The following is a 26,557-nucleotide window of genomic DNA, read 5'->3' on the forward strand; positions in this document are numbered from 1 at the left end:
TTCCGGCGCTTTGGGGGCGGGGCCGTGGGTACGGCGCGAGGCCTGGGCGGAGCCGCCTTTGCGTCACGCGGCGGCGCCGGAAGTCGGGGTGCCCAGGAGCCGGGAGGAATACTTGGCTGCTTGCTGCCGGGGCGTGGGGGGATCCTGGCTGCCATGGTGTCAGACGGTGAGGGCCGTGCTGGGAGGGACCCCCCGACCCCGGGACTGGGCGGGCTCGGCCTGGCCAGGACCACCCAGGTGGAGCATTATGTCGGGGGCCGGGTGCAACGTGTTTGGTCTTTAGGGGAGTAGCAAAAGAATTCATTTATTCAGTAAATATTTCTGAACGGCGTCCTGTGTGCCAGGCGTTATTTCATGCGCTGCGCAATACGGCTGAGAACATGACAGACAAGGGCCCTCGGGGAGGGTACAGTCTAGCGGGCGAGGCAGACAGTAGGCAAGTAAATAAGAATAGCTTCGAAGGGTGACAAGAGGTGTGAAGACGTATACTGGATGGTCGAGGCGCATCTACTTCAGATAAGAGCTCCGGTACTGAAACGGAGTCTTGAATGACTATGCGAAGGCGCCGTGGCAAGTTGAGCCACTGCGTTACAGTGAGATGGAAATGGGGAACTTGAGGGATAGAAAGGAGAGACTTTCATCCATACGTTAAACTACCAGTTGTAGAGCCTAATGTCTTAAGAAAAAAAAAGAGACCAGCGTGGTGGAAGCGAAATGAGCTAAAAGGATGAGATCAGAGAGCTAGGCAGATGCATGGCCCTTGTGGGCCAAGGTAAAGAGGTTGAGCTTTGTTTTTAAGTGTAATGTGAAGCCATTGTAGGGTCTCAAGCAAAGAGTTGGTACCATCTGATTTATAATTCAAAAACCTTTAAAAAATATTTTATTTTTGAGAGAGAGAGACAGAGCATGAGTGGGGGAGGAGCAGAGAGAGAGAGACACACACACAGAATCCGAAGCAGGTTCCAGGCCCTGAGCTGTCCGCACAGAGCCCGACATGGGGCTCGAACCCAGGAACCGTGCGATCGTGACCTAAGCCGAAGTCGGACGCTTAACCGACTGAGCCCGCTGGGCGTCCCTGATTTATAATTTTAAAAGGTCACTTTGACTGCTGTGTGGAGAAGGGACCGTGGCAGCAAGAGTGGAAATAGATCATTTCAGAGGCTGTAACAACTGCCCATGCTTCCTTTATCTTTTTTTAAGATACCCCAGGGCTGTGAGGGAGGCAGGCCTGGTGTGGCCCAAAGAAGGAAAAATCACAGGGCAGTGCCGTGTGTATGGATACCCGTCTCTCCTGAAAGGCAGCACTTTGTCTTCGTCTCAGGCTTCGGGTGGTGGCAGGGAGTGACCTTGAGAATTGTGGGATGGGGCCTCATGGGGAATGAGGCCAAAGGAGTGTGGGCTTACGGGTGGAGGCGTGTCTTTCACAGGAAGTCCTGTGAAAGACAGTTACTAAGTGCTGCTTCTGTGCTAGGCGTCTTTGTGCGTGTGGTTTGCATGTGTTATTTCACCCTAGGGTTAGCAAAAATCCTTTCTGTAAGGAGTCCGGTCTGGTGGGCTAGATTTAGCAGAGCTGGCAACAGAGATCAGAAACACAACTAGCTGTAAAATGAGGCAGTGAGTTCTGAGTGTCATTAAAAGAGGGTCAAAGCGGCCAGTGAGGCATTGAAAAGCTAGTCTTTAGAGTCCGGCAGACCTGTCTTCATAGCAGGGTGTTTCGCTACTTGCCAGCGGGCCATGTGACTTCGTGCAAGTTACTTTCATTTGCAGAGCAGGAATGCCATACTTCAGGTCCTCTAAGACACTACCGATGATGAGATGCGTTTTTATTTAGGATACCACTAAGAGAAATGTTATAAGATACCGTCCTGCTTTTAGCAACTGTTAAATGTTAAAAGAAAAAAAAAAAAAAAAGAGGTGCACCTGGGTGGCTCAGTTGGTTAAGCGCCCGACTCCTGATCGCGGCTCTGGTCATGATCTCACGCTTCGTATGTTCGAGTCCCCCATCGGGCTCTGCGCCGACCGCTTGGAGCCTGCTTGGGATTCTTTGTCTCCCTCTCTCTGCCCCTCCCTCCCCCTAAAAAATATGTAAGTAAACATTTAAAAAAGAGAGAGAGGGTACGTGTTATAATTGATGATATTTCCCTCAGTATGTTGTCAGCACAGAATGCGATTCTAGTATTACATGTGCCAGTGGCTGATGGCAGAGGACTCCTGTCCTCAGCTGGGGGAGACAGGACCTGTTGGAAGACCTGAGGAGGGTTCTTGGAGGAAGGAGGTAGCACTGGCTTAGGGCTTTGAAGGGTAAATAGGATTTGGATATGTGAGCAGAACTCTCCGAAGGAGTGAGGATTATCCGGATACAGGAGGTGGAACTGCAGGAAGGAGGTTTGGGGGGCAGGAAAGGCGTTACTGCTTTTTGCTATTAAACGAGCATCCTGGGTTTTTCATAACGGCAAGGACTTACGGGTTTGTGTGTCTCTCACCTCGGTTAGAATTTAGACTCCTTGAGGGCTTGAACCCAGTATCCCCAGCACCTGACACTGGTATTTAGTGTCAGTGTTTGTTGAATGAATTCATGGTGTTGTTAGCCTGTCTAGTTGTGCCTAACTCTGGAGAGTAGCCTATTCCCAGTAAAATCTTTACATAGCAATTGCTTTTCCCTCTTTGGTTTTCACCTTTTAAAAATTGGTTCCTGCGGTGCCTGGGTGGCTCAGTGGGTTAAGTGTCTGACCCTTGATCTCAGATCAGGTCTTGATCTCCGCGTTGTGAGTTCAAGCCCAGTGTTGGGCTCTGCCCTGGGCGTGGAGCCTAGTTAAAAACAATTTTGGTTCCAAATCACAGTTGGCCTCGCTGCTAGTATATTTGATAGACTTGAGGCCAAACTGAGTCCAGTGTCTCCCTTCAACCCCTCCGTGCCTGAAATTCTACCACTATTGCATATTAGCTGGTTAATCGGTGCGTTCTGTCCTTGACCAGGCATTTAAAATGAATATTTGGGCTTCGTTTGTTAGGTATTTATTGGGCGTCTACCACATGTTAGGCAGTTGTGCTACAAGCAGAGGAGGACGAGTCCCCCCCTCACGGAGCTTCCGTTCTAGTGCATCAAAGATGTAGGGGTGCAGAGAGCAGGCAAGAGCCTGCTAAGGGCCCACAGAGCTTTAGGTTATTAAAAGAACATGGCCTTTTGTTAATTTCATGATCGTAGGTTGATACACATGTAAAGGCAAGTGGTGGTGCCTGGTGTGGGTTTAATGTACAAATTGGGAATGTTAGCTTTGCTCTGCTTCCATGAGGCTAACGTTTTTATTTTTTGTTAATATTTTCAGAAGATGAATTGAATCTTCTGGTTATCATAGTTGATACCAACCCAATTTGGTGGGGGAAGCAAGGATTAAAGGAATCTCAGGTAAGATTGCTTGAGGAGGCCTTTGGATAATTCTGATTTAATTGAGTGTGTGTTTATATTGCTTTTTAAAAAAAAAAAAAATCAGGGGCGCCTGGGTGGCGCAGTCGGTTAAGCGTCCGACTTCAGCCGGGTCACGATCTCGCGGTCCGTGAGTTCGAGCCCCGCGTCGGGCTCTGGGCTGATGGCTCGGAGCCTGGAGCCTGCTTCCGATTCTGTGTCTCCCTCTCTCTCTGCCCCTCCCCCGTTCGTGCTCTGTCTCTCTCTGTCCCAAAAATAAATAAAAAACGTTGAAAAAAAAAAAATAAAAAAAAAAAAATCAGCTATAGTAAAGTCCTTTACATACCATAAAACTCATCCATTCTAATGTACAATTCGATGCTTTTTTAGTAAAAATCACAATAAAATAGTGTAACCACCACCACACTTTCATTTTAGGCTATTTCTATCACCCCCAAAAAGTTCCCTCATGCCTGTTCACAGTCAATGCTTCTACCCCCTAGTTGCAGGCAGCCAGTGATCTGCTATCTGTCTCTATGTTGCCTTTTCTGGACATTTCGCGTATTCCATGCAATATGTAGGCCTTTTAAAAAAATCTATTTTGAAGTATTTTATTTTGAAACAATTGCAGACTCATAAGAAATTGTTAAAAAAATGATGCAGAGAGGCCCCGTGCACACTCGCTCCGGCTTCCTCCAGTGGTAACACCTCCTGTATCTCAAGTACAGGAGTGAAGCCAGGAAACTGACACCAGTATGCTCTTCAGACCTTATTCGGATCACAGCAGATTCCCATCCATGCGTGTGTACGTGCGGTGCTATGCTGTCCCTGTCGCATGTATAGATTTGTGGAACTACCACCACAGTCAGGACGAGAGCTGTTTCATCACAGTGCTCCTTTTTCTTTTATTTTTACTTTTTTTGGATATTTATTTTTGAAAGAGAGAGACTGTGAGCAGGGGAGAGGCAGAGAGAGAGGGAGACACAGAATCGGAAGCAGGTTCCAGACTCTGAGCTTTTAGCATAGAGCCTGATGTGGGGCTCGAACTTGTGAACTGTGATATGATATCATGACCTGATCTGAAGTAGGATGCTTAACCCACTGAGCCATCCGGGCCCCCCGTCACTTGTGTTCCTTTTATAGTTGCTACACCTGGGGCATCTGGGTCGTTCAGTTGGTTGAGTGTCCAACTCTTGCTTTCGGTTCAGGTCGTGATCCCAGGGTCGTGGGATGGAGCCCGTGTTGGGCTCCACACTGGGAGTGGAGCCTGCTTGAGACTCTCTCTCTCTCTCTCTCTCTCTCTCTCTCTCTCTTTCTCTTTCTCTGTCTCTCTCTCTTTCTCTCCCCCTCCACCCATCTCCCCCAGTCATGCATTCTCTCTCTCTCTCTCAAATTAAAAAAAAAAAAAGTAATAATAATATAGTTGCTACACTTTAGACAGTCCTGGTCCCTAAACCCTAATAAATGCTGATCTAATCTGTTCTCCAGTGCTATAGTTCTGTTACGTAAATAGGTCATAAAGTGTGTAGCCTTTGAGGTTGGCTTTTTTCACTCAGCTGAATGCTCTTGGGGTGCCTGGCTGGCTCAGTCGGATAAGCGCCTGATGTCGGCTCAGGTCACGATCTTGGAGTTCATGAGTTTGAACCCTGCTGACAGCGCAGAGCCCACTTTGGATCCTTCATCCGCTCCACCCCCCCACCCCCCCGTCTCTGCCCTACCCCACTCTCCACGCATGCGTGCTCTTTCTCTCAAAAATAAAATTAAACATTTAAAAACAAAACAGAATGCCCTTGATCCATCCAGGTTGTTCCATGTATCAAAGTTTGCCCTTTTTATTGCTGAGCGGTGTTCCGCGGACTGATATGCCACAGCTCGTTTCGTCACTCACCTGGTAAAGCTTTGACATTTGGGTGGTTTTCTTCAGGTTTTGGTTACTACATAAAAAGCTGCTCTGAAGATTTGAATGGAGGTTTTTGGGTGGATGTCAGTTTTCATTTCTGTGGGATGAATGTCCAGGATCGCAGCTGCATGGTGATCGCACGTTTGGTTGGATGAGAAACTGCTGTACTGTTTTCTAGAATGGCTGTACGCTCCCACCAGCAAGCGTGAGGGATCCCGTTTGTCCCTCTCCTCACCGGCGTTTGATGTGGTCGCTGTCTTTTATATTAGCCGTTGTAATGAGCGTGGAATGCCACCTTATCGTGGTCTTAATCGCATTTCCTTAATAGCTAGACATGCTGCACATCTTCTCGTAGGCTTATTTGCCACACAGATCGGCCTCCTCACGTGTCTTTTCATGTCGTTAGTCCATTTTCTCATTGGGGTGTTAGGGTTATTTTTAACTATTGAATTTCGAGATTTGAAAAACGTGTCCTAGATATAAGCCCTTTGTCAGATATCTTGCTGGCAAGTATTTTCTCCCAAGCTTTAGCTTGTCTTTTTATCCTCTTCTGGTGGCCTCTCACGGAGCAGAAAATTTTCAATTTTGATCAAGCCCGGTTTCTCGATATTTAAAAAATACAGCTTGTGCTTCTGGTGCTATAAGAATTCTCAGCCTTGCTCTAGGTCTTAAAGATTTCCTGCAGCGTTTTCTGTGAAACGTTCTACGTGTAAATGCATAATCCAGGAGGGCCGGCTCAGTCCACAGAGCGTGCAGCTCATGATCTCCGGGTCGAGAGTTCGAGCCTCACGTTGGGGGGGGGGGGGGGGGGGGGGGGGTAGAGATTACTTAAAAATGAAATCCTAGAGAAAACGACCAAATAAATCCACAATCCACTTTGAATTATTTTTTTTGAACAAGCTGTGAAATTTAAGTTGAGCTTTCATTTTTTTGCCTCTGTGTAATCCATTTGCTCTGGCGCCAGACTGAATGGCTTTTGCAGCCTCGTCAGAAATCACTTGGGTGATGGGTTTATTGGGTGACTTGGGTGTGGGTTTATTTCTGGGTGCTCTTTCTGTTCCTTTGCGCTCTCTGTCTCTCCCTCCACCGGTACCACAGAGTGTTGATTACGATCGCTAGATAGTAAGTCTTGGGCTCCAGCTGGCTGGTTCCTCCCGCTTTCTTCTTCTTTTTCAAAATTATTTTTTTTAACTATTCTAGTTCCTTTGCATTTCCATATAAATGAAAAGAAATGAATGTTTATATTATTTTTGACGGGGGGTGGGGAGTGCAGAGAGAGAGAGAGACAGAGACAGAGACAGAGAGACAGAGAATCGAAGCAGGCTCCAGGCTCCAAGGTGTCAGCACAGAGCCCGACGTGGGGCTCGAGCCCATGAACCACGAGATCATGACCTGAGCCAAAGTCAGATGCTCAACCGACTGAGCCGCCCAGGCGCCCCACCTTTGGCTGGTTTTGACACAAGGGTGATACTGGCTTCGTAAGATGAATTGGGAAGTCTTCTTTTCTGTTTTCTGGAACAGATTATTTTGAATTTGGTATCAATTCTTTATTTTTTTATTTTATTTTTTTTAATTAAAAAAGATTTTTTTAATGTTTATTTTTATTTATTAAAAAAATTTTTTTTTAATGTTTATTTATTTTTGACAGTGAGAGACAGAGCATGAGCAGGGGAGGGTCAGAGAGAGAGCAGGAGACCCAGAACCAGAAGCAGGCTCCAGGCTTTGAGCTGTCAGCACAGAGCCCGATGTGGGGCTCGAACCCATGAACCGCGAGATCATGACCTGAGCCGAAGCCGGACGTTCAACCGACTGAGCCACCCAGGCGCCCCCAAAAATGTTTATTTATTTATTTATTTATTTTTAATTTTTTTTCAACGTTTTTTATTTATTTTTGGGACAGAGAGAGACAGAGCATGAACGGGGGAGGGGCAGAGAGAGAGGGAGACACAGAATCGGAAACAGGCTCCAGGCTCCGAGCCGTCAGCCCAGAGCCTGACGCGGGGCTCGAACTCACGGACCGCGAGATCGTGACCTGAGCTGAAGTCGGACGCTTAACCGACTGCGCCACCCAGGCGCCCCCAAAAATGTTTATTTTTGAGAGCAAGAGAGACAGAGTGCAAGCAGGGGAGGGGCAGAGAGAGAGAGGGAGACATAGAATCTGAAACAGGCTCCAGGCTCCGAGCTGTCAGCACAGAGCCTGACGCAGGCTCAGACTCGGGAAGAGAGGGATCATGACCTGAGCCAAAGTCAGACACTTAACTGACTGAGCCACCCAGGCACGCCAGGTGTCCATTCTTGAAATGCCAATGAAATCATCTGGGCCTGGAGTTTGCTTTTGGGGGAGGTTTTAAACTATGAATTAAATTTTTAATGGTTATTAAAGTTTTGAATGACGTTTTTCCTATCGGGTGAGTTTTGGTTATATGCACTATTTTGATTTTGTTTTCCACTTAATATAATATTTTTGAGGTTCATCCATGTCATAGTATGTATTGCTGGTTCCTTTTTATTACTGAATAGTATTTTATTGTGTGGCTATACCTCTTGTTCATCTGTTCATGAATGTTTGGATTGTTTCCACTTTTTGATTGTTAGGAATAATGCTCAAATAATTCTCAAACAAGTCTTTGTGGACATATGTTTGCATTTCTCTTGAGTAGCTAGATGCCTATGAGTTGAGTTGCTGGGTCATGTGGTGAGTTTAGTTTTAACTTTTTAAGATGCTGCCAGACTTAAAGAGTGGAGTGGGTACGCCGTTTTCGATTCCTTTGAGAGGTGTGTAAGAGTTGTAGTTTCTTCACATCCTTGCCAACACATGTCTTTTTTTAAATAATCATTCTAATAAGTAAGTAGTGGTATCTCATTGGGGTTTTAATTTGCATTTCCTTCATGACTGTTATATATACAGATATAATGTATGTGTATTATGTATATAGTATATGCTTATTAGGCGTCATATTTTCTTTTTTTTTTTTAAGTTTATTTATTTATTTTGAGAGAGAAAGAGAGACTGTGAGCGGGGGAAGGGCAGAGAGAGGGGCAGATAGAGAATCCCAAGCAGGCTCCATGGTGTCGGTGCAGAGCCTGACATGGGGCTCGATCTCACATACCATGAGATCATGACCTGAGCCGAGATCAAGAGTCAGACAATTGACAGACTGAGCCACCCTGGTGCCCCGTCATATTTTTTTAGTTGGAATGCATATTCAGTTATTACGCCCAATTTTAAAATTGGGCTGTTTGTTTTCTTATTACTGAATTGTAAGAATTCTTCATATATTCTGGATATAAGTCTTTTTCCAAGTATATGATTCACAAATACTTTCTCCGGATCTATGACATTGTGACCTGTCTCTTCATTTTCTTAATGGTGTCTTTTTTAAAGTCAGCTTTATCCAGGGGCATCTGGCTGGCTTAGTTGGTAGAGCATGCAACTTGTGATCTTGGGGTCTTGAGTTCAAGCCCCACATTGGGCGTAGAGCACACTTAAAAAAAAGTAAATAGGGGCGCCTGGGTGGCGCAGTCGGTTAAGCGTCCGACTTCAGCCAGGTCACGATCTCGGCGGTCCGTGAGTTCGAGCCCCGCGTCGGGCTCTGGGCTGATGGCTCGGAGCCTGGAGCCTGTTTCCGATTCTGTGTCTCCCTCTCTCTCTGCCCCTCCCCCGTTCATGCTCTGTCTCTCTCTGTCCCAAAAATAAATTAAAAACGTTGAAAAAAAAATTAAAAAAAAAAAAAAAAGTAAATAAAAAGAAAAATCAAAGTTAAAATCAGCTGTATTGAGATATAACTGACATGCAATGGATAGCATATATTTAAAGTGTTCAGTTTGATATGTTTTTGTATATGTATACATTCATGAAATTATCATCACAATCAAAATAATGAACATATAAATCTGTGACCCCCCCCCCCCCCCCAGAAGTTTCATCATGTTCCTTTATCCTGCCTACTTCTCTCTGCTGGTCTTTGCCCCTGGGCAACCAGTCATCTGTTTTGTCATTATAGATTAGTTTGCATTTTCTGGATTTTTATATAAATGGAATCAAACAATATGTAGTGGGATTTCTTTTGGTCTCATTTCTTTACTCAGCATAATTATTTTGAGATCTGTCCAAGTTGTTACAGTAATGCATTCCTTTTTATTGTTGTTGAATAGTTTTCCATCGTATAGACCAGCACATCACTGCATATTACCCTATTACGCCTCAAAAAACTTTTATTTTGAACTCTCATCAGTGGAATATGAGAATTCCTTTTTTTTTTTTTGTACCCAAATAAGATGTTCTCTTGCCTTGTTTTTGTTTTGTTTTGTTTTTAAATTTTTAAGCTTATTTATTTTGAGAGAGAGAGAGAGAGAGAGAGCGAGAGCACAAGCAGGGGAGGGGCAGAGAGAGGGAGAGAGAGAATCCCAAGCAGACTCTGCACTGTCAGTGTGGAGCCAGACATGGGGCTCAAACTCACAAACTGTGAGATCATGACCTTAGCAGAACCGAAGAGTCAGATGCTTAACCAGCTGAGCCACCCAGGTGCCCCCCTCTTCTTTCTTAAGTTTATTTATTTATTTTTGAGAGACGGGGGCTTGGCAGAGAGAGAGAGAGAGAGAGAGAGAGAGAGAGAGAGAGAGGAAATCCCAAGCATACTCTGTGCTGTCAGCATGGAGCTCAACGCAGGACTTGATCTCACAAAAGGTGAGATCACGACCAGGGCTGAAATCAAGAGGCAGACGCTTGACTGACTGAGTCACCCTGGCACTTCTCTCTTTCCTTGTCTTATCTTTTGCCCATAGGATGTACCATAAAAGTTATCTCAGTTTGCTTTTAGTATATTTGATGGCCCATTCTCTCTTGGGGCATTGCACATTTTCCTCTCTGGGTATTATTTTTTTTAATGATTTGTGGATACTCTTTATATTAGAAAGTTCACCTTTTGCTTGTCATATATTGCAGTTTTTTTTTCCAGTTTGTAATTTGCCTTTCACTTTTGTTTATAGTCACTTTTTTTGCCATATAGAAATTTTAATAGGTTTGTTGTACTTTTTTTAAATAAAGTGGAATTTATCAGTGTTTTATTTGCTGCCTGAAGTATTTTTTCCTTTAAGAGAAACATGCTTTATTCCAGGATTATAAATATATTCACCTACATGTTTTAGTAATATTAGTGCTTAAGAAAATGTAAGCTCGATGGAAGAAGGGATCTTTGCCTGGCATATAACAGGTGCTTAGCATACTTAGTGACTGAATGAATGGAAAACTTTTACGAATCACTAATTTAATCGGTATGTATATTAATCATCTGTTCTGCGTGGTGGTAGTTTTCTAGTAATTTTATCATAGAATGTGTAACATGTTTGTTTTCCTTAAATGTCGTACAGAAAATATTTGTGGAATAATGCACTGATGTAGAAATCATTTCAGATAAATAAAATTAGAAAACTAACTTTCAAGTGTTTTGGTTTATGGCTTTGGAGGAGGGGGTTCCTGAGCGAGTTTCAGCAGTGAATAATTGTCTAAAATTTAAATGAAGTCTTTATCATTTCAAGACCTAACCTAGTTATTTGGGTACCTGCTTTATCTTTTCTTATGGTTTCTATTTTTCAACAGTTTACTTTATCAAAATGCATAGATGCTGTGATGGTGCTGGGAAATTCTCATTTATTCATGAATCGTTCCAACAAACTTGCCGTGATAGCAAGCCACATTCAAGAAAGGTATGACTGTCGTGAGTACCTGTTCAGGGCTTCACACTTGTGAGATTTTGATGCCAGTCGGCATGTACTGTTCCTTTCCCGTAGTGCAAAAAAGATATTTTTCTATAGCGTTGAACAATACTGACAGCGTCAAGAATCAGTACGTGCACCTTTGAAAGGAATGAATGTCGGAAACCTCATTAGCTGACATCTGATAGAGTTGCATCATGTGCACAGGTAACTTACATGGAGTCAGCCATACTCTGTAGGCAAAGAACAGGGAGGATTATCAAGTGGGGCAGGTCGCTCCTATCCTGTTGTCCTTGTGGGTCTGCTCCAGAGGGCAGGTGTGATTCCGCTTCCTCTCAGCCAGTCTTGACTCCTGCGTACTTCTCAGAGTGTAATATTTTACTGCTCCGGGTGTGATTCTGGTGTTTACAGATGACGGTTTTTCTTGTTATGTAGGCTTTTAACCGAGGCCAACTGTCCCATCTGGTGCTCAGCAGAAGAAACAGTTAACTTTTCTTTTCTCTTCTTTCCTTTCCTTTCCTTTCCTTTCTTTTGTTTCCTTTTCTTTTCTTTTCTTTCTGTCTCTTTCTATCTATCTTTTTTAATGTTTATTTATTTAATTTTGAGAGAGGGAGGGCACAGGTAGGGGAGGGGCAGAGAGAGGGGGAGACACCGAATCCGAAGCAGGCTCCAGGCTCCGAGCGGTCGGCACTGAGCCCGATGTGGGGCTCGAACCCACAAACTATGAGATCATGACCTGAGCCAAAGTCAGATACTCAACTAACTGAGCCATCCAGGCGCCCCAACAGTGACCTTTTCTAACACAAGTGTAGAACCTGGCTGCACGTGAGTCACGTCGGGACGGGTGTGTAGGTGTGGAGCTTCCCTGCAGACATGACCGTGTACACGGTACATATTTTCACTGTTAATTTTGACCATATTTACTCTGCGCGCATACACTGACCATAGAATCTGATTCTCCGGGCAAGACACAGTTCTTGTGTGTCTTAACTAGATGTCAGTCACATTGTGGGAGAAGTGACTCTCGTGTACCAGCCTGTTTCATATGAGGTGGGTGGTCCTCCGTCCTCGTTTCTCGGGGCTGCTCTCTCGGCTGTGTCGAAAGAGCCCGTGAGCCACCAAGTAAGTGCCCTCGCTCCCATGATCACCATGCAGTTTTCTCAAAATTGAATGTAAGAGGGGCGCCTGGGTGGCTCAGTCGGTTAAGCGTCCGACTTCGGCTCAGGTCACAATCTCGCGGTCCGTGAGTTCGAGCCCCGCGTCGGGCTCTGGGCTGATGGCTCAGAGCCTGGAGCCTGCTTCCGATTCTGTGTCTCCCTCTCTCTCTGCCCCTCCCCCGTTCATGCTCTGTCTCTTTCTGTCTCAAAAATAAATAAACGTTAAAAAAAAATTAAAAAAAAAAAATTGAATGTAAGAGACCTCACTGATTTGGTTAAGATATCAAAAGAAAAACTATAAAAGGCACAGTGGTCAGTTGTTAGAAAAATCAAAGCTGTGTTTTACAGGATTACTATAAAAATCATGAAGCACTGGGAGGATCTTTTCAGGGGCCCTTGGACCAGATTTGTATTACGGGGGGTAGGTGAATACCCCTCAAATAATAAACCAGCCCTAAGATAGAATTTGGTATGACTCTCCTCCCGACTGGCATCTGAGAAAGTAGGATGAGAACCACCTCGAAGCATGTCGAGAGACTGGGGCCGGCTTTATTTCCTCTCACTTTTGAGAAAACAGGGGGATCATTGAAACACTGTCCGGTGGTAGACTCGCGTTTGCCAATTATTGTAGAATCTTGCGAGGCAGAATTGGCGTGGTTTTTGTTTGTTTTCTGTGCTGAATTTCATCTGGGTGTTTAGTGAGGACAGAGTCCTGGTGTAACTCGTGTTCCCCCCCACCCCCCCGTTTCAGTCGATTCTTATATCCTGGGAAGAATGGCAGACTTGGAGACTTCTTTGGAGACCCCGGCAACCCTCCTTCTGAATTCAGCCCCTCAGGGAGCAAAGACGGCAAATACGAGTTGTTCACAGCAGCGAATGACATCATTGCTGAAGAAATTAAAGATCTCATGACCAAGAGTAATGGATTTCTTTGCCCATTATATTTTTGTACAATCGGCAGTTGAATGTGGAGGTCCTTGAGGCTCGCAGTCAAGAGACTTGGGGTTCCTGGGACTGTTTACTTGCGTTCTCTCTCTTTTCTTTTGTAAAATCATTTTCATCCAAGCCTGAGCCCCGGTTGCCTGACCTCGCCAGCCTCTCCCACTGTCCGCCAGCCTCTACTTCTTGAAACACACTCTTAGCGTCTAAGGATATCCTTTTGTCCTGTTTCTCCTCTTTTTAGGACCATTCTTCCATCTCTGACTTTTCCTTCATCTTGTCCCATAAAAAAATAGGTTTTTTAATTCTGCACATTATATTCTTCTTTTTTCTTCCTCTGTATGTTTTCATCCGCTCTTACCTTTAATTATCATTTCTATGTGAACACTTCCCAGTCTTGATGTTTAATGTAGCCTTTCTTCCAGCAAATGTCTCCACAGAGGGGTCCACAGTCTGGCTGACACACCCCAGACTGGGTTCATTATCTTTCCCTCCCAGTCACACCGCCATTTCCACCCCCAGTTTCTGCCACACCCCTCCACCTACGTTTCCAAATTCAAAGCGTCATTTTTGACTCTTTACTGCTCACATTCACCATCTAGTCAGCCATGATATCCCATTAGTTTAGCTTTAGAAGTACCTCCAAAATCTGCCTCCCAATTCTCTGTCATCTGGCTCAACCCCAGCACCGTTGGCATTTTGGGCTGGATAATTCTCTGTTGTGGGAACTGCCCTGTGCTTTGGAGGATATTTAGCAGCATCCCTGGCCTAGACCCATTAGATGCCATAACATCCCCCAGTTGTGATAACTAAATGTCTCAGACTTTGCCAAATATCCCCTATAGGGCACAGTTGCTCAGGTCGAGCACTGCTCCTCTGGATCATTGTAGTGGCTTCTGTTCACTGACTTCTGTCTGTCCCCATTCAGGTCTTTCCACTCATAGTTATCTTTCTGAAAATCAGAGCTGCTGTTTCCTGGCTTAAAGGCTGTTACTGGTTCCCTATTGCCCGTAGGCTGTGTTTTTTAAACCGTAGCCCGTGTCAGAATCACCTGGAAGGGAAAGGGAACTCTTTAGAGACAGGAAGTAGGTTCGTGGTTTCCTGGGGCCGGGGCAGCACCATGCGATTGGGACCGGCCCAAGGGATCTTTTGGGGTAAAAGGAAATGTTCTGAAATTGGGTTGTGGTAATTGTGTACAACTCTCTAAATTTACTAAAAACCACTGAATTGTTTTCTTAAAAGGAGTGAATTTTATGATCTGTCAATTATACCCCGGTAAAGCTGGTAAAAGTCTCCTGGGGGCTTGTTAAAACAAAATGCTGGGTCCCACCCTGCAGTTTGTGATTCTGTGGGTCGAGGGTGGTCCCAAGAATTTGTGTGTCTGTTAAGTTCCTGGGTGATGCTCCTATACCTGGTTCCAGAATCACATTTCAAGAACCACTGGCCTCCAGGGTAAAGTCTCAACTTTTCAGTATGGTGTTCAAGACAGGATTCCTGGTCTGACCTCACCCACGGGCAGGGGTATCAGTGCTCCAGGACCAGCTGCAGGCCAGATGTCCGTCTGGGATCTCCACCCTCTTGAGCTGCTTAACTCTTCACTCAAGGCGTCAAATAAGTTGCCAGCATCGTCCCTGCTTGCCACAGCTAGAGGGCTTGCTCGACCCGCTATCCACAAGCCAGGCAGCTCTCCAAGGGCGGGAGGCAGAGGGGTGATGGGACGGAGGAGAGAGAGACTCAGATCAGGTGCTATACATGACCTTTCGTACCTTTTAGGTCATAACAAACCTGAACCTTTCCAGATAACCCCAGGGTGTTTCCTATTTATTTTTTATTGTGGTAGAATACACATAACATAAAATTTACTCTTTAGCCATTTAAAAATGTACGGTGCGGTGACATTAAGTACATTTACATGGTGTACAAACATCACCACTGTCCATTCCCAGAACTTATCCCAAACTGAGACTTTGTATCCCCTCAGAATATTTTAAATTGAGAAAATGTTAAAAATTGCTTATTTAAGCAATACTGAGAACAGATCTCTGTGTTTTTAAGCCTGATTCGGACATGTTGTCTGGTTTTATTCAGGATGAATGCTTTGGTTTGAAAATTATTTTAGTCCAAGAAAATGCCCAGTAATTGACTTTTTAACTTTATTATTATTTGCAGGTGACATAAAGGGTCAACATACGGAAACTCTGCTGGCGGGATCCCTCGCCAAAGCTCTTTGCTGTATCCTTGGTGTTTTAGTCGTTCAGAAGGTGTCTTGTGCATGAAACATACCTTTCTTGTGATAATTTTGAGAACCTTGGGTGTCCATATTAGTGAAAGGCTTGAGTATTCTAAAGTGGTGGGTAATCAAAAAATAGTTTATCTTGGCTTTAGAACATTTTTAAAATAAGCTGTACAAACTTGAAATGTAAAAAAAAGAAAACTCTTATTTTCTCTAGTATGTCCTGCTCCCAGCAGATTCTTGGGGGTGCTTGTATCTTGCAGCCTGGGGTGGGTGTGTTTGTTTCTTCTGCCTTCTGCAAATTACTAACAGTGTGTTTGATTATATGAGCCATTTACTGATCCTGAGGCTTAATTCGTGAGCAGGTTTTTCCACAGGCCCACAGGTTATTTGAACTTAGCGTAGAGTGAACACCTTCCTGAGCGTTTTGATGTTGTCTGTGTTTGTGTGATGTTCTCCTAGTCTTGTGTAATTTGATTTCTTTGTTTGGGAGAGTATTGAGAGATTCCTCTGTCCTGGGCTTTGGGGGTGCCTCTCATCTGTGTGTGGTTTTCACATTCCTTACCTTATCTGGCTTATTGACTTACTGGTGGTCCCAGTATATTCACATGTAGGATGTGGTGGACAATCACAGAAGGATCATATCCTGGTAATTTTAATATTCTGGGACAAAGATCATGTTTTGGTCAGGTTACAAAGCCCAGTTAATTGCGGTTGGTAATTGGAAACCCCCAATCCCTCTTGTGTGTTTATTAACGTGGGAAGTGGAGCATTTCTTTTTTCAGCTAAGTGGATGCTGGATTGATTTAAAATTTGAGGTTATTTTCCTGTTTACTATAAATATCTATGAAATCAAATAATATTTTAAAATTCCTTAATGCTAAAAAAATAAGATATTCATAGAATGAACAAGGAGGTTAAAGGTAGGAGTCTATGGTTTTTTGTGAGGCCTGTAATCCTTATCTTACTGCTATAATTTTGGTGGGCTGTTTAAAAAAATTGGTTGGAAAACCTTATAATACGTTTAATAAGATTCAGTTAAATTGTAATCTGTTTTTATCTTTTTATAGATAATCAAGAAATGAAATCGAGGATTTTGGTAAGATTAAGAAAAAATCAGTACTGTGTTTATATACCAATGGCAGCCTATTAGAAAGCATAACGGGAAGTAAGACCCATTTATCTATTTATTTTTTTAGTTTTCTTATTTTGAGAGAGAGAGCAAAGGGGGGGGGGCAGAGAAAGAGGAAGAGAGAGAATCCCAAGTAGGCTCTACGCTATTAGTGCTGAGCCCTGCACGTGACTGTGAGATCATGACCTGAGCCGAAATCAAGAGCTAGACAGACATTTAACCAACTGAGCCAGCCAGGTGCCCCAAGACCCATTTGTAATAAATATTGAATATCCAGAATGAATCAACAATGTGTAAAACTGATTATGATGAAAAACTAAAACTCTGAGAGACATGAGAGAATTGAATGGAGAGCCAAATTTTACTCTTGGATGTCAATTTTTCCAAAGTTAAACTATAAATTTAATGCATTTTCAGAATATTAATGAGGTTTTTTTTTTTTTATTTTTCATGGCAGAGTGGGGGGAATTAAATTCAAGAGTAAGGGGTCCCTGGCTGGCTCAGTTGGTAGAGTGTGTGACTCTTGATCTTGGCTTGTCAGTTTGAGCCCCACATTGAATGTAGAGATTACTTAAAAATAAAATCTTAAAAAAAAAAAAAAAAAGAAAAATTCAACAGTTTATCTGGAAAAATAAATCAATGAGAATAGACAAATGCTTTCTGAAAGAATAATAAGCAGGAACTTGCCCTGTCAGGCATTAAAGCACATGGCAAACCTGTAGTAACACTGTGATTCTGGCACAGTAGTAGACACAGGGTAAATGGAAAAGACTAGAATCCAGAGAAAAACCAGGTCAATGGAGTTCTTTGACTTGTGGAAAGGAAGCCCTTAAGTTTGTGGCAAGAAAATGAATTATTCAGTTGAAGGTAATGGGCCAATTGGTTGGCCATTTGGGGGAAAACCCACCTAGAGCTCATGCCCACATCTAAATCTTGTAAATCAAATCAAATAAATCTAGTAAATCAAACATTTCACTGTAAAAATTCAAGTCATAAAAGCACTGGAAGAAAATACCTGTTTATATGCATCTTGGATAGGGAAGGACCTTGCTGAGCATGATGTGAAACTTTAAAGAAAACCTGAAGACCTCAAAAAAAATAAGCCCCCAAAACAAGAAGGAAAGGAAAACTATTAGGAAAAGTATTTTCAGAATAGCTGCCTAAGAGAGGATTAATGTCATGGTTCTAAAAATGAAAAAGGGCTCTAAACTAAGTTTTAAAAGTTAAGGTTTACTGTAAAGAAACGGGTAGACGATATGAGCAATCTGCAGAAGAAGGAATGTGGATGGCCAGTTAGCGCTTGAGAAGTCGTCCAGCCTTCCTAGTAAGCGCAGAAGTATAAACGTCCAGTAACGGGGTTTTCGTTGTTTCCTTCTTGCTCAGCACAAATGGGCAGTTCCCAGGGATGATGGGAGTGTTGCCGATTGGTTATTCTCTTGAATTGCAATGGAGGGTAAATTGGTACAACTGTTTTGGAGGAAAGTTTGGTAACCTCTGTCAAGATTTAATGTGCATATACTTTAGCAATCTCCCTGATTACTTTTGGAGCTAGTCGGGGTCGTGTAAAGTGTGTATGTGGGTGCTCATGAGAGCACTGTTTAAAACTCAGGATTGGAAACTGCTTCAGTGTCCTCTGTAGATATTTGGTTAGAGAGCAGAAATCTATGAAGTCAGCACGAAGGAGGATGTACATGCAAATTCATTGATACAAGATTTCCTCCCCAGGTACTGTGGAATCAAAATGCAGATTGCAGGGGGTGCCTGCATGGTAGAGCATGTGACTCTTTTTTTTTTTTTTTTTTTTTAATGTTTATTTATTTTTGAGAGAGAGAGACAGAATGTGAGCAGGCGAGGGTCAGAGAGAGAGAGGGAGACACAGAATCGGAAGCAGGCTCCAGGCTCTGAGCTGTCAGCACAGAGCCCGACACGGGGCTCGAACCCACGAGCTGTGAGATCATGACCCGAGCCGAAGTTGGACACTTAACTGACTGAGCCACCCAGGGGGCCTGAGCACGTAACTCTTGATCTTGGGGTCGTGGGTTTGAGCCCCACATTGGGTGTGGAGTTTGTTTTTTAAAAAAAGAGCAGTTTCCTGAACACTAGGTGATCATCCTGGGGTGTGTGTGTGTGTGTGTGTGTGTGTGTGTGTGTGTATTTTGGGTGTGAGTGTATATATGTGCCCCAACAGGTGCTCTCTAGAAACTATTAACAAGGATCCTCTCTTGAGCGGTAGGGTCTGGGGGAAATTGCTGCAGTCATCTTTATGCTATAGATAGTATGTAATAATGGTAACGAGGCAGATGAATTCTAATTCAGAGAACTCGGCTGTGCCCGCAAGGTATTCACGTGGATATGATTTCCAGGTGATTAAGGCTGCGGAAGACAGCGCACTGCAGTACATGAACTTCATGAATGTCATTTTCGCAGCACAGAAGCAGGTGAATTGGGAGTATTTTTTCTTTGCAATTTTTATTTAAATTCCAGTTAGTTCCCATACAGTGTAATACTAGTTTCGGGGGTACAGTCTAGGGATTCAGCACTCACATGACACCCTGTGCTCATCACCTGTTTCTCCCCCCTCCCCCCCTCCTCACTCCTCCCCCCCCTCCCCCCGGTAACCATTAGTTCTCTGTAGTTAAGAGTCTGTTTCTTAGTTTGCCTGCCTTTCTCTCTTTCCCCCTCCCCCCGCTAGGGAGAGCATTCTTTTTAAAGAATATTTGTTTCCTTATGAAGGAATTAATTTTATTTTTTGAATGACCTACATAGAAAGGTAGTCTGACTAACTGGCCTCATCAGTGGATTAGGAATCTGGAATTCATATTTTGTACTAGTCGTTTCTTTGTTTTGGGTCCTGGAGCCCATGAATCCGAGGGGTCCCCAGAAAAAGGTACTCTGAAACCCAGTTTTGCATTTAGTTTCATGGAATTCGTGGAACCCTTGTCTAGCCCATCCTTGGACCCATCTTTGGGCCTCAGGCTAAGAATCCCTACTTTGCAATTCACACCATACCTTGCCTCAGTTTCTCTATCTGTTTGCGTGGGGAGGTCTTAGAAAGATTTGATATTTTTACCTGGCAAATATTTGAGTGAATTTTCACTAATTCAAATGAATTATCACTAAGACATTTTCTTCTTTGACATGTTAAGAAAAACTTTCTTAAAGCTTCAGTTTTAAGCCCCACATGCTCCCATGTCCATGCCTACTATTCTCCATGTTGGAGCAGCCACATGCTGTAGTGAAAGACCGTGGGCTTTGGGGACAGGCAGACTGGAGGGGGCGGGTGACAGCACTGCCTTCTACTGGCTCTGTGACCGCGGCCTGGCCAGGGCCTGGGTGCTTCAGCAGCAGATGCGCAGTATCTACCTTGTAGAGTTATCCTGTGGATCACATAAGGCATTTTGAGAGCAGTGTAGCACACAGTAGTTACCCGGTGTAAGCTAGTCATTCTTATTCCTCTTATAATGTGTCCGGAATGTTCGTTTCAGAATATTTTGATCGATGCCTGTGTTTTAGACTCGGATTCGGGACTCCTCCAACAGGTACGTGTTCAAGGAAAGCGCGGTGGGGGTGGTCCAGGGAGCACGGTGTGCTCTCTTGATTTCTTGGGAATGCTTCTCACCGGCCTGCACCCGGTTGTAGGGTTAGCCTGTGTGCTGCTGCAGCTTGGGGCACTCGCATCTCCTGGTCCTTGTTTTAGTTTATTTTTCTTACTGAAGTATAGTTGACACGCGGCGTCACAGAAGTTTCAGGTGAACGGCTCTCTGGTTCCTTTAAAATGTTTGTTTATGCTCCACACAGTGACTTTGATTGGTTCTGTGAAAGTGACTCACACATTGAAATGAAGTCCAACGACACAGGAAAGTATTTTTTAAAGGGGAAAAAAAAAATCCCTTCAAATCCTGTCGTCTTCAAATTACCGTTGTTAATCTTAGGCGAACAGCATGACAGATCTCTCTCTACACAAGGTATAGGTGGAAGAATGATCACCAAGTAGAGCATTTTATAAAGACTGGATCATAACTCCACATCTGTGCTGTCCTACGTGATAGTTACATGGCTGTTGAGCTCTTGAAATGAGTCTGGTCTGAATCGAGATGTGCCGTTAAGTGCAAGATAAACAGTGAATTTCGTAGTGTGAAGAACAGAATGTAAAGATTTCTGTATTGATTACATGTTAAAACGATAATACTCTGAATACACTGAGTTAAATAAAATTATTAAAATTAATTTTATCTGTTTTTTTCCCCTTTTTTATGCGGCTAGAAAATGTTAAATTTCACATTATTGCCCACATTATATTTCTGTTGGATGGCACTGTTGGATGTTGCTTTTTAATCAAACGTGTGGAAAAGAGGTTTAATTAAATCAAAAAGGGGGGGAAGAAGACTAAAGATACTGCTGAACTTCAGATAAATGTTTTTTGACCACAAGAAATATTATTTCCTAAAAGATCAGTTAAAAGCACAAAACTGGAAAACGCGGAGTTTAGGTTACTACTGAGGATGCGGAGTACGAGATACAGTTGGAAAGTACACTAGAGTCAGAGGTTCTGGAACGATCTTATTTCTTAAACTTGGTGGTAGGTACATGGTATTCGTTGTATCAAAACCATACTTCCATGTTATGTATGTATAGTCTTGTGCGTATGGTTATATCTCAGAATTAAAAAACCAAAAAGGTTGAGTACGTGTTTTAACTGCACGTTTCAGCCTACACAGCGTCTGCTAACTCCTCGAAGATCTTGCCTGTGCCATGAATTTAGATACCAGCTCTGCGGGACGCCTGGGGGGCTCAGTCAGTTAAATGTCCGACTTCAGCTCAGGTCACGATCTGGAGGTTTGTGGGTTCGAGTCCCACGTCGGGCTCTGTGCTGACAGCTTGGGGCTTGGAGCCTGTTTCGGATTGTGTGTCTCCCCCTCTCTCTCTACCCCTCCTCTGCTCACACTCTGTTTCTCTCTCTCTCTCTCTCTCTCTCTCTCCTCTCTCTCTCTCTCTCTCTCTCTCCCTCTCTCTCTCTCTCTCCCTCTCCCTCTCCCTCTCCCTCTCCCTCTCCCTCCCTCCCTCCTTCTCTCTCCCTCTCAAAAATGAATAAACATTAAAAAAAATAAATAAAAGGAAAAAATCCCAGCTCTGCCTCCCTGGCCCTCACATTTATATGCATGGGTCAGACACAGGCTCTGTGGGTTCCAGACTTGAGTATTCAGCTGTATATGCGCATCTCCCCCTGGACCGCCAGCAGCATGTCAGGTTTCACATGTCAAAATCGGAACTTGAGGTTTTCATGCTGCCTCCCAGGGGCATCCCCATCTCAGCAACTGGCAGCTCAGACCGTCAGCGCCTCAGGCCAAAATTCTGACTCTAACTTGTTTCTTCTCTTCTTCTCCTTTCCTACCCTTGCAAATCTTGTCGGTTTGATCTTTGAAATAGTCTCTGAATCCCACCGTGTGTCTTCTGCTTCACTACTACCACTCAAGCGGAAGCTGGTAAGATCTGTTGACTGGCCTCTGTTTCCTTGCTGACGCCCACCCAAGTGGGTTCTCAGCACAGCGGTCAGAACGAAGCTTTCAAATCAGATCTTGACACCCACCTGCTCAAAACCCTCCCGTGGCATCCCAGCGGGATGGACGAAAACCCAGAGTCTTCCCGTGGCCATCTGTACTCCCTACGCGATATGGTTTCCGGGTATCTTTTTGTCCGCGTGGCGTCTCCCACTTCGCTCCAGCCACACCGGGCTCCTTGCTGTTGCTTTCAAACCACGGGCCCGCTGCAGCCTGAGGCTGTCTGCACTTGCTGTTCCCTCTGCCTCTGAGGCTTTTCCTCATTTGAGTCACCTCCTCAGAGAAGCCTTCCCTGACTGTCTAGTGTCACTCCCCGTCCCCTTACCCAGCTTCATTTTTCTTCGTAGAAACGATAACTTGTGACGTTATTTCTGCGTTTACTTACCTGGTTGACTCTTCTGTCTTCCCCCGTTTGAACCCAAGCGTCCGTCAACAGATGAATGGGGTTAAGCAAATTGTGGTATAACCATACAATAGAATAGCATTTGGTCATGGAAAGGAATGAAGTGCTGATAACGTGCCACAACACGGATGAACCTTGAAAACACGATGCTAAGGAAAGGACCCATGTTGCCTAAGTCCTTTGATCCGAAGTGTCCAGAACAGGCAGATCCATAGAGCTAGAGAGTGGACTAGTGGTAGCCCAGGACTAGAGGAAGGGGGTGGGAGTGACTGCTAACAGGTTTGGGGTTTCTTTTCGGAGTGAGGAAATGTTCCGGATCTAGATAGTGGTGACAGTTGCGTAACGCTGAATACAGTAAAAAGTAGTGAATTACACACTTTAAAAGGCTGAATTTTATGGCCTATGAAGTATCTCAAAGCTGTTGCTAAAAAATATAATGAAAACGAGTAAACATGGCAGGAATAAAGATTTTGTCCAGTAGCCAACACAGGAGAAAGGGCATATACTGTGCTACACTGAGGTCTTCAAAGGGCGAAAGAGTGGGGCGCCTGGGCGGGGGATAAGATAGCTGGAAACCTGGAGAGGTAGCGGGAAGCCTGTGGTCCTCCCTCACCCTGGGAGAACATTCCCTTTTGGTTTGCTCAGTCATATCCTCCTTTGGAGACCTGACCTGGTGAGAATTCCATTCCTCTAGAAAAGCTTAAGCACGTGCCAGTTCGGCAGAGAGCCCTTTGTATGTCTTGCAGGCCTGTGACATCACAGGGGGACTGTACTTGAAGGTGCCTCAGATGCCCTCCCTCCTGCAGTATTTACTGGTAAGGAGCCTGACACCTGGAGTCCGAGGGACAGGCCCCGTTTCCGGGGGAATGAATGGGAGCAAGGTGGCTGAGGCCAGTAATTGGAAGAAGAAGGAGCAAATGGTGGCCCCGGGGGTTTGGAACCTACAAGGGTGCACGCACTTCAGGTGGTCTCTGGAGGCGGCTGTGTGCAGAAGGTTGTAGGACTGTTCGCAGAACGGTGCCCGCGTGTGGATGTGCTGGGTCGCTGGGAGATGGATAAAAATGCATTTCTTGATAGACTTTTAAGGAAGATCCTAATTTATTCTCCTTAGTGTTCACTGGCTAATATTTGATATTTATATCCTGACTTCTGGTTACTTTTCCCCCATGTTCTAAATAAAATTATCTTCCTTGCCTTCCCCCCCCCCCCCCCCCCCCCCTTTTTTTTTTCCCCCCATCAAAAAAAAAAAATTTTCCTCCCCCCCCCCCCCCCCCCCCCCCACAGTGGGTTTTTCTTCCCGATCAAGATCAAAGATCTCAGTTAATCCTCCCACCCCCGATTCACGTGGACTACCGGGCTGCTTGCTTCTGTCATCGAAATCTTATTGAAATTGGCTATGTCTGTTCTGTGTGCTTGTCAAGTAAGTTCAAGCACAGGGTTGTCCTTTTGTGTGTTGTGCGGGGGTGGGGGGTGGTCAGAAAATAACTGTGGTTTTTTCCAACATCCTGTTTATTTTGTTTGTTCAATTTACAGTATTCTGCAATTTCAGTCCTATCTGCACCACCTGCGAGTAAGTATCCCCCGGCAGGCTGTGTGGCTGGCTCACACTGGAAAAGTCTAGAGCACTGAAGAGTGTGGTCCTCTGTGTCATTTCAGGACAGCCTTTAAGATTTCGCTGCCTCCGGTGCTGAAGGCCAAGAAAAAGAAACTGAAAGCATCAGCATGATCGTAAGATCCACCCGCCCCCACACTCTGCCCATCTTTTTGAGCCTATGAATAGAAATTGTATGGCAGAGTCTGTGTTGGGAAGGCCCCGAAAAAATACAGCATGTGTAGGATAATTTTTACTGACATTTCTTACGGGAAAGATTTCTAAACCATTATCCTCGTCCTGTGCTTTTGGGAGACTGCTTTTTTTGAGGGAGTCATTCTATGCAATGTACCCCAAATCGTTTCTGACTGGTTTTTGGCCACAAAGGGAGAAGAGAAGAAAGCACAAATCAGTTAGTGACTTTTTTTTTTTTTTTTTTTAAATGAGGTGCTCATTTGTCAGTCAGCCCGTCCTGACTGATCACAGGCTTTGGACTCTGTTACCCATGACTAGGTTCTTACTGTGAATGCACGACCCGTGACATTTGAGTGCAGTTTTGGAGAAAGCAACCGTGCGGTGATGGCATTATTCAACATAGACCATCCTCCTTGATTCCGCAGCTGACTTTTACAGTGGTCATGTAAATAAACTCCCGATTGTCGAAATTCAGATTAGCTGCAGATACAGATATGTTTTCTTTTCTCTGACATCATTCCGTGTCTGGACACAGTCATCCAAATAGTAACAGTTTGTCACCGAATAAGTAAGTGCAAAGTCCGATCTTGAGTGAGTGAGGAGAGTGGGTGCAGGACTCTGGCGGCAACTCTTTCTTCAGAGATAGTTGTGTGAGAGCTGATTTGTGAAAGCCGGTGTCTGGGTTCAGAGGGGGACTCTCTTGGGGAGAATGGATTTTTTTACGGTTCAGTGTGGTCCCCCAGATAGAATTCTTTCCTTTTGTAATGAGGGGGAAAAAAAAAAAAAGCAATAATGTTGGAGAACTGTTCTCTAGAAGCTTTGGGTTTACTACTGACAAATGCTAAAGGTTCAGAAGAAACATTATTTGTAATTTCAATGAGAAAAAAAACCCTATTTTTTTATGTGAACTTGAAGTTATTAGCAGTCCTTTCAAATTCCAGTACAATGTAAGAAGGGCTTTCAGGAATGGTGGCTGGTTTGATTTGTTTTTAAAAGTATATTGACAAAAACAAACAGGTGTATACTGACAAAAACCTGAAGATTTTAATTTTCTCTTTATGCCATCTCAGAAGCTGAGTCTCGTTTAAGTAGTTTGGTACTTGGTTAGATGATTTCGGGTAGATTTTGTATTCTGGATTTATAACTTTGTTAATTACACACAGATTTTGGTGGTCACCTGGCAAGTATTTGTGAATCCTTAAGTTTGAAAATCTTGTTTGTCTTTTAAACATACTATTTAATATTTCATAGCCTAAGAGTAATGGAAATTGCTGTTTTAGGTCTAGGAGTCATCAGATACCTAAAAGACGAATCATTTCAAAGAAGCTGATCAGGTTTTTGTTTGAAATGTTTTGTGTACTGGCTTAATTCTGTTTAGGCTTTATTTTTAACTGTTGTTTTTATGGTTTATATAAATTTTTATAATAAAATAATTTAAATTTTCATATTTGCCTAACTCATTTTCTCTTATTGTTTGTTTCATGCTAATTCAACTTATCTTAAAGTTTGTACTTTAACTGGATTTGGTCAAATGTCAGTCAAGTTTTTATTCAACTCTGAAGAACTTTTACTTATTTTTTTTTAATGTGTTAAAAAAATATTTTTTAATGTTTATTTATTTTTGAGAGAGAGAGAGAGAGAGGGAGAGACAAGAGCTTGAGTGGAGGAGGGACACAGGGAGAGGGAGACACAGAATCCGAAGGAGGCTCCAGGCTCTGAGCTGTCAGCACAGAGCCCGACATGGAACCCGAACTCATAAACTGTGAGATCATGACCTGAGCCAAAGTCAGATGCTTAACCGACTGAGCCACCCAGGCACCCCTATTTTATTTTTTTTAAGTAAGCTCTGTGCCCAATGTGGGGCTTGAACTCATAACCACAAGGTCAAGAGTTGCATGCTCTACCAAGTGACCTAACAAGGAGGCTCTGAAGAACTTTAATTTCAAATCTGGCTAAAACTGTATATGAAAATATTGTTAGAAATACTGCATAATAATAGATTGGTGTGAAGTATTTAATGCAAAGTTTCTAAGTCTGAAACTATTAGAAGGAAAATTGGACGTTTGCTTGTAATTTTATTTTGTGAGCAGGATTAGCACAATTTTAATTATTTGGTATTTTCATTGGATAAAGCAAGCTGGTGTAATGTATGTTTTCATGTCATAGAAGTAGGACCTTTATTATCCCATAATAGTTAATTGTAAAACCATGAAATTATTCCCTTATTGAGTAGATAGTTAAACATTATAACTATTATCCAATCCTCAATTCTAAGGTAGTCTCTTGGACTTTATCTACAAAAAGATTCCTGCTCCCATGTTTTAAAAACAG

General features: G+C 43.7%; 1 protein-coding gene across 1 annotated transcript; it reads left to right on the forward strand.

The window, feature by feature from the left end:
• Nucleotides 1-65: 65 nt before the first annotated feature.
• Nucleotides 66-25,053, forward strand: GTF2H3 (general transcription factor IIH subunit 3). The gene is made up of 13 exons (XM_049619494.1): nt 66-166; nt 3,327-3,406; nt 10,903-11,009; nt 12,927-13,093; nt 15,284-15,346; nt 16,241-16,270; nt 16,418-16,446; nt 18,843-18,917; nt 19,965-20,018; nt 23,187-23,255; nt 23,725-23,860; nt 23,974-24,010; nt 24,097-25,053. The coding sequence occupies exons 1-13, from the start codon at nt 154-156 to the stop codon at nt 24,164-24,166; spliced, it is 930 nt and encodes a 309-aa protein (XP_049475451.1). The 5' UTR covers nt 66-153; the 3' UTR covers nt 24,167-25,053.
• Nucleotides 25,054-26,557: the final 1,504 nt, after the last annotated feature.

The sequence above is a fragment of the Panthera uncia genome (genome assembly GCF_023721935.1).
Source record: "Panthera uncia isolate 11264 chromosome D3 unlocalized genomic scaffold, Puncia_PCG_1.0 HiC_scaffold_8, whole genome shotgun sequence".
Lineage (NCBI taxonomy): Eukaryota > Metazoa > Chordata > Mammalia > Carnivora > Felidae > Panthera > Panthera uncia.